The 8,137-nt window shown below is 39.1% G+C and overlaps 1 protein-coding gene across 1 annotated transcript; it reads left to right on the top strand.

Moving 5' to 3' along the window:
- Window positions 1-321: 321 nt before the first annotated feature.
- On the top strand, window positions 322-7,391 carry LOC115919978 (acetylcholinesterase-like). Its single transcript, XM_030974752.1, has 10 exons — window positions 322-711; window positions 1,513-1,671; window positions 2,099-2,176; window positions 2,791-2,909; window positions 3,701-3,868; window positions 4,362-4,496; window positions 4,984-5,148; window positions 5,586-5,923; window positions 6,323-6,510; window positions 7,228-7,391. Exons 3-10 carry the CDS (start codon window positions 2,128-2,130, stop codon window positions 7,320-7,322), a joined length of 1,257 nt encoding a protein of 418 aa, XP_030830612.1. The 5' UTR covers window positions 322-711; window positions 1,513-1,671; window positions 2,099-2,127; the 3' UTR covers window positions 7,323-7,391.
- Window positions 7,392-8,137: the final 746 nt, after the last annotated feature.

Raw genomic sequence — 8,137 nt, 5'->3', positions numbered from 1 at the left:
CTCGTATCCGTTTGCTTGAAAAACATGAGGCCATTATCCACTCCACTAAGGTCGTAATAGGCATATAGACATTGCGAAGACCTTTACCCAAGCATACAAAGGGCGGCCTCGGGAGGGGGCGGGGATTTCAAAGGGGCTCAGATTTTTTAATAAATTGTTTTCATGTCTAGCAAATGATGGGAGGGAATCATTCTCTCTCCCCCACTCACCCGTAACACCACCCCAATATGAATATAGCCTTTATATTATCAGATGTAAATAGGAAGACTGGACGTCCGAGGATTGCCGTTGTCTAAGTCTGTGAGAACTATAACCATCAATGCTAAAATGTCTCCGAAAGTATTGTCTCGGTGGGTGTTAGTCGCCACGGTGTTTATCATTCGGAGTTCCGTGTCGTCTGTCGACATCGAGCAGCCCATCGTGAAGACGTCGACCGCGACCTTCCTGGGAAAGCGACTCGATATTCGACCTCATCAGCTTCCGAACGACTACCATCGTAGTGTATCAGCCTTCACGCGGATCCCCTACGCCGAGCCGCCCGTAGGCCAACTCAGGTTCACAAGCCCCGTCGCGAAAGTTGTCAAGGGGGAGTTCGACGCAACTCAAACACCTGTAGCATGTCCGCAGAAGACGGATCATGACTTTTGGAAAATCGAACTCGATTTCTCGGAAGATTGTCTCACACTGGATGTATTCGTTCCTGAGCCAAAGGTACACGTATTCCTTCTTGCATATTTAGTCTTCTTCTTCTTCTCCTCTTGTTCAAGGTGTACGACCGGTTGCCGACTTCTGACAACCAAGAAACAAAAAAGCTGCGAATATTAACAACTACTTTGCAAGAATTCATAGTGGACGATCAGTTGACGTTCGTTTGCCGAATGTCGTACGAAAATTCTCTGAATTGCATACATTTTTGTAAACTAATTTGCGACCGCTCGTAGAAATATCGGCGAATAGTTGGCAGTTATCAGGCAAATGATCACCGTTAATAAAAAAATAAAAAACTGGTTGGAGATCAATGTCCGATGTTCCCACGAAGGTCGGCAAACCTTATAATGAGGCGCAAACACGCATGAGAAAATTACATTATTTGCTCATTTTAAACAAACATGTTTGTTCAGATGTGAAGAGAAGATTGTTTATCCTTGTTCAGAATTTGAAATTCTACGAAGTGCTCCCTAACAAAATCATCCGAGGTAAAATACATAGAAATTGCGTTTTTGTTAAAATGAGAAGAAAAGAAACGCTCGGTCGCTTTGCTCCGCCACTTTAAAAATATTTAGAAAATAAGTTTGGGTGGGCGTAGGGGCATTATCATTGTTGGCCTGAGGTGCCATAATCTCTAGATACGCCTCTGTTCATATATCGATAAACACTAACCAATTAAACTATATCACTATATACGTGATAGGCCTGTACAATAATTTCGATTGAAATTAGATTTAGTAAACTTACTACTCCCTCAATATAGCAATTGTTTGATGAAATTCGTTTCGTTTGGTAAATTTAAAGCCGAAAGATGCAGCCGTGATGATGTGGATACATGGTGGCGGATATCATTTGGGGCGGGCTCCATTCCTGAGCTGCTTCCTGCACCATTGGCTGCATACAATGACGTCATCGTGGTCACCATCAATTACAGACTTGGACCTTTAGGGTTCCTTGCCTCTGGTAAGAGATTTACGCTGCGAAATAAAAACAGCGCTTATTTTTCCACAAGTCCACCAATTAAGCTTCTATCATCTTTCATAGGAATGTGGCACTTAATTTGTAGTTAAATAGTCTGTTAATGAAACACGCCCCCCCCCCCTTTTTTTCTGTATTAAGCCTCAACCAATCTAAGCTCCTTGCGTGTGGAGATATTACTCCTTCTTCCGTGAATTACAACAGATTTATATAAATTTATACTAAATAATCATATTGATATACTGTATATCCTTATTGATTACTTTGGGAAATGAGAAAAATGGCTGACAATAACATGTTACTTTAAATGTTTCAGCATATTGAATAGGCACGCACTCACTATATGCGATATTCTGTAATAACACATTATCAAGAGTAATGTTACAATTATGATTGGATTGTTATCTTACAGGTGACGGTTCGATACCAGCAAACATTGGAATGTTAGATCAACGACAAGCTCTTATCTGGATTCAAGATAATATTGAAGGTGAAACAAAAAAAACTACATAGATTGTCTACAATCTTGTTTGAAACTTGTTATTATTGTTCTATTATATACTAGCCAAGATTGTTCGGAAACTCGAGTTTGATGTTACCAGACTTGTGGATACTTAATACATTTCGAAATCGAATTTGGAACACAATGCAAGAGTTCTCTTATTACACATTTCGTCCTTGTTTTCACGAAGTGACGGTAGTGAGGAAAATCGTAACGCAAAGTGAATGCAATTTTTTTTCACTACCGTCACTTCGTGAAAACAGCGACGATTTTGCTTATTAAACAAAAATATGTTTGTTTGGCAGTTTACGTTATAACTATTTCCCAACTCAGGGATGTTGTGAGTGTTTGGTGCAAAATACGAGAAAATTATGAAATTCAACTCAAAATAACTAAATGGTATTTGAAGAAATTAATATGTTAAAAGAAGACGAAGAAAGAAATACAAAAGGAAATGATACTACACATATTGTGGGTCAAATGTGAAACATGATAAGATCAATAAAGTATTATTTAAAAGAATTCATTTACCAATATCAGAAAAGTCATATTATGAAACAAAACAACTTTAATGGAAACCTTGGTTGTTTATTACCTGTCAGCATTCGGAGGTGACCCTAACAGGGTGACGATCTTCGGGGAGAGCGCCGGGTCGGCAAGCGTCAACTTACACCTTCTATCTACCATGAGTGCTGGTCTCTTCTCTCGAGCAATTATGCAGGTTGATATCTTAATATTAGGCGTCTTTTCGATTGCGTCATTACTGTGCTTATTGAGCAATCAAGCAATAGGCTCGACACATTGTTTGCTCTGCCCATTGCTATTAATCTTTGTACGATTATCTCACTTTCACATGGTGAGTCAAAGATCGCTTCAGTCAATGATGCCGCCCTTCGTCAGGCAAATGATGCCTCGTGTGCTATGGTCTAATGCCCGTTGCACATCGGGCGCGCGTCATTTTGCTTTGACGCGCCGTGAGGAAGTAATATACTAATAAGCTTATCGCCGTGTCAGGTATGAATAGCGCCTGGTACAATGACGCATTGGCAATGACGCCTCATGTAAAAGCGGCATTAGGCTTATGCCACACAAAATGACTTGGTCTTTCCAGCTATGACGGTAGATTAGACTCCTTGGCAGATACTGTCACAAAGTGGCCTGGGCATTTATTGACGGTTATCCTTTATTTCGTCAAGCGCACCAAATTCGCCCGGTGGAGTATTGTTTTTGCTGTTTGATTGTTAACCCAATTCTTTATCATCCATTGAATTAGTGACAGGATAAACATTACGAATGTATAGCACACTCCAATAATGTTTAGTAAATTAGAAAGTTTAATATCAAGAAGATCGCAACTTCTCTTTAAAAATCATCATCGTAAACGCTTTACAACGGACAATATAATACACGAAACGACCCACGAACACGATTCGTAAACACTGTGATTTATTGTCTGTAAAATATGAAAGCGAAGTGATTAATACATCAAGATTATATATTACATCTTTTAAGAGTGGAGCCCTAACCGATACCTGGACCCATCACGCTACCATGTTTGAAGTCGTCAAGATGACCTATGACATGGGCAAGACACTGGGATGTGACGTCACAACATCAAGTGCTTTGGTACGATGTCTTCGAGCCAAACCGGTTGAAGATTTCATCACTATTTACGAAGGGGTACGTTCATCTTTCACATTAGACTTTCAAAATAAAATGATGAAAATCATAAATCATAATCATCAGCAGCAGTAGCAGCATCATCATCAGAATCACCACCATCACTATCATCATGATCATGATCTTTATCATCATTATCATCACCATCATCAGTATTATAACCATTATAATCATAATCATCATCTTTATCATCGTCATCATTGACATCATCACTATCATCATCCTCATCGTCGTCAATATAGTTATTATCATTATCATCATCATCATCATCATCACAATCACCATCACCACAATCATCACTATCTTCATCATCATCATCATCTCCATCATAATCATCATCATCTACGAATGAATATAAGAAATATATCAATACATAGTATGCAAATCCATCATTTGAAATTGGATATATCCAACATTATTCACGGCAATAAATGTTTTTGAAGCTAAACCCAACATTTTTAATCATCAAAATATATCTATTCTATTATTTCAGGAATCACCGGGTGTCTTATCTGCTCCATTTTACTTTCATCCCGTGGCTGATGGGCAGTTTCTGTCCGATGACCCGATCAAGATGGCATCGGAGGGATCGTTCAATCAAGTTAACGTCATGGTTGGCTGCACGAAGGTGAGACAATCTAAATTACTAACAAAATAGTGCTTCGTTAGCGCTTAGAGACTTCGGTGGTGAGCGCTTTATAAGCACCGTTATTATTATTATTATTATTATTATTATTATTATTATTGAAAGTATCATCAATTTTTGAAGAACGTACGTCTAAATATGAGGTTCATTAGGGAATCTTAGGGGGCGAAATTCACGTAGCCCCATTGCTCCCGTTTAGAGGAAAATTAGAGGGGTTGAAAACGGGGAGGGGGGAAAACGGGAAAGGTGAAAAATAATTTCACATTTTTTAAAGATCCTATGTTCACATCTTCCCCCCCCCCCCCCTGAAACTTCTTTCAAGAGTGCTTGGAGCTAACCAATCAACTGTACACAAATTATTCAATTAAGATAGGTGAAAGTTAATGTGCACAACATTCAAGGGTATAAAATGGAATAGTAAACTCTGGACTTTGCAAATTCAAATTTACGCCTTCCATTTCAATCGCAGGACGAGGGATCGGTGTTTACGCTGCCCATGATAACAGGTGGGGGCCTGATCGAGCCACCCTCAATGAACCTGTCAACCTTCCGCCAGATGATTGCAATGAATCTCAGGACCCAAGACCCTCTCACACTGGACCTTGCTCAAAACATGTTTGCCACCCCAGAACAGGTAAAGGATCCCCTTTTTCTTCATTTTTTTTAATATTTTTGTTTACTGCTCAGCTACCCCTATAGAAAACAACGCAATGAGATAATCATCCCATTGGACGACTATACCCTAAGACATCTGGCCTCGGAAGAACCATTCAGACATCATTCTATAATTTCCTTTAAAGAACCTAAGAATTCTAGATAATTGTATTTTGGTTTTCGAATTCATGCACGATAATGTATGGACGTGTGGAATTGGGTATGTGGACTTCAGTGGGTGTGCGTTGTGTCTTCTCCCCACTATAGAGAATTTAATATGAGGGAGTCTCACCTTCTCTACCTCGGGGGCTTCCCCCACCCCGCCAAATTTCATTAAACAAAATTAACAATTTCATTAAGTGCTAACAGATGCTTGGCCTAACTTATTTTCTGCGTTTCTGGACTTTTTCCTTTTAGCTTGCTGATCCTGATGCAGACTACCTTTCTTCGGTCAACAAACTCATCGGTGATAAGATGATGTTGTGTCCTACATTTGGCATGTCCGAGGACCTTTCGCGGGCTGGCCGAAACGTTTATTCATACGTAATGACTCACAACCCCGCAATCTCTGTTTGGGGTAGCCAGTACGACTGGTTAGGTGCCTCCCATACTGAGGATATTCCGTATGTCTTCGGCGCTCCTTTCCTTCGACTGCCAGAGGACCCACCAGAGTGGGCTGGTAAATTCGGAAACGAACAGGAGGTCCAGATGTCCCTTCAGACCATGAAATACTGGTCCAACTTTGCCAAGACCGGGTGAGGTTAAGACAAGTGTATACCAATGGCGGATCCAGGTTTCTCCTGCTGGGGTAGGGTGGAGGACACACACTTGAAAATCTCAGACAAAGAAAGAAAGAAGGAAAAACGAGGACAAAATGAACTGTGGGTTTGCCGAAGTTTCGCCTTGCATCCTGACTGATGTCCATCAGTTACTTTTAAATAGACTATGCTGCGTTGTCAGTTGCAAATAATGTGGTATCAAGATGCGCTCAGTATCTTTATACAATATCAAATATACCTTTTAACAAAGATTATTCTGAAATGGTCATATTTTGTTGCTCTCTGATCCCGTCATAAACCGTTTAAATTTCGTCAGAAGTTATACATCTTCTCTAGTTTACCAAGGCTTCTTTTCTGTTCCTTTTGCCTGTTTAGAGATCCAAATTTGTCTTCAAATCTTGAAGATGCCGCTGGTTCTAAGTACACTTTCTGGTCCAAATCTACCCCGTCGGACCCAAGTTACAAGGAACTCTCTCCATCTTTTGAAAGCCGTGCAGGTACGGCCAATGCAAAGGAGTGCTATTTCCTGAATAAATTGGTCCCATCCCTCCTTAAAAATGCAGGTTTGTAATCCATTTTTATTCATTTGCACAATCGGTGAACTAGGTGTGTTGAAAATTAAAATTAAAATCTCGGTATAGTTGTCACACACACGTAACAAGTGAAGCTGCTTGTGTACAACTTAATGAGCATTAACACATATTATGTGATTTTAAGACGTTGACTAACTTTCTCTTGAACTTATAATAATCACTTTATAAACTTCAAGAACAAAAATAGGACATTTGAATACATGAAAAGAAAAGATTGGAGATTATGAGAATAGAAAACTGAGGAGAATAAACTACGGGCAATAATGTTAAAATTAGTTATCAAAGGGAGCGGATGTAGATGAGGGAGATGAAAGAAAGAATGGGGAGATGGAAGTATAAGAAAAAGGGGTAAATATTAACAACAACAATAATAACAATTTAAACAATGATAGTGGTAATAATAATTACACTGATAATAATAATAGCAGCAATAGAAATTTAAAAAAAAAAATTTAAATCCACGGAAGCCTCATGATCAACTATGCTGTTCTTACTGAGATTAAAAACGAGAAGAAGAGTAAGGAATTAGATTCGAAAGAGGGAAGAACAAAACCAAGAAGACCAATTTAAGGCACAAGACGAAGAGACATGAAAGAGGTTCACTATAGCAAAAAAGATGTTTGAAGAAACACTTTAAGTTGTGTATTTATTGGCTTACGTTGGCTTGGTTTTTTTTGTCTGTTACAGATGAGATGGCGCACCTAAAGTCTCTCTTGGAGGAGAAGGTCAAAGAAACCAGCCAAGCATCGTGTGTCGACCCTCAATCCTGCCCTGAACAGTGAGAAGATTGGATCACATCTTCGTCGTCATCACCATAATAATAATAATAATTATAATATTTAATGTTTATATAGCGCTTAAGGAGAAGGTTGAGTTCTGGGAAGAGGTGAAAAATAAGTTGTGAGCGTTATGCAAGTGTGGAAGAACATCAGATAAGATATGTTCCCTGAAAAGCATGGCTCTTCAAATGCCTTCATATTCTAAATATGTCATGTAACATCGTAAAACTCGGGGGTAGGATTTGTTTGTGTAGTCCCATATCCATCTTTCTGTGTACAGTGTTTGTAACTTTACCAAGACTTTGCCAAATTTCTTATCATTTTGATGTTTTCAGAACCTTGCAATACACACAAATTCTTACATGCTAGATGATCAACTTTTTTTTGGTCGATTCTACACCGTTTCTTTCACAATGCAATCGCATGACCAGAACTCAACTTCATCTTTAATATAAATGTCTCTAAGCGCTTTACAAATATACTATTACCACGGTCATTGGATTCAGTGCTTGCCTGGCACACAACATGTGCACAATTTCCACTTCCTGGGGAGCATTCCAGCCAGGCGTTACATGAGAATGGAAGCAATTTTAACATCAGCGTCATCTTCATCGTCTTGCTACTCACATTCCTAACCTCTTCCTCATCATCGCCATCATCATTGTTTTCATCATCGTCATTAATCTGAACAATAGTCGTCTTTGAATATAAAGCACAAATAAATATATGCCAAGCACACTTCCTCTATACATCTCAACATTCTTTCAGCAACAGAGAACATCAATTATTTACTTACTGTACATCTACATCAGCTCATT

This window comes from Strongylocentrotus purpuratus, unplaced genomic scaffold (assembly GCF_000002235.5).
Source record: "Strongylocentrotus purpuratus isolate Spur 01 unplaced genomic scaffold, Spur_5.0 spur5_scaffold_7, whole genome shotgun sequence".
Classification (NCBI taxonomy): domain Eukaryota; kingdom Metazoa; phylum Echinodermata; class Echinoidea; order Camarodonta; family Strongylocentrotidae; genus Strongylocentrotus; species Strongylocentrotus purpuratus.
This window is presented reverse-complemented; position numbering and strand designations above follow the sequence as displayed.

Coding starts and splice junctions, on each gene's coding strand:
- LOC115919978 (XM_030974752.1), top strand. CDS start 2,128: ATGTTAGATCAACGACAAGCTCTTATCTGGATTCAAGATAATATTGAA. Junction 2,177..2,790: donor GATTCAAGATAATATTGAAG/GTGAAACAAAAA, acceptor ATTACCTGTCAG/CATTCGGAGGTGACCCTAAC. Junction 5,924..6,322: donor TCCAACTTTGCCAAGACCGG/GTGAGGTTAAGA, acceptor TTGCCTGTTTAG/AGATCCAAATTTGTCTTCAA.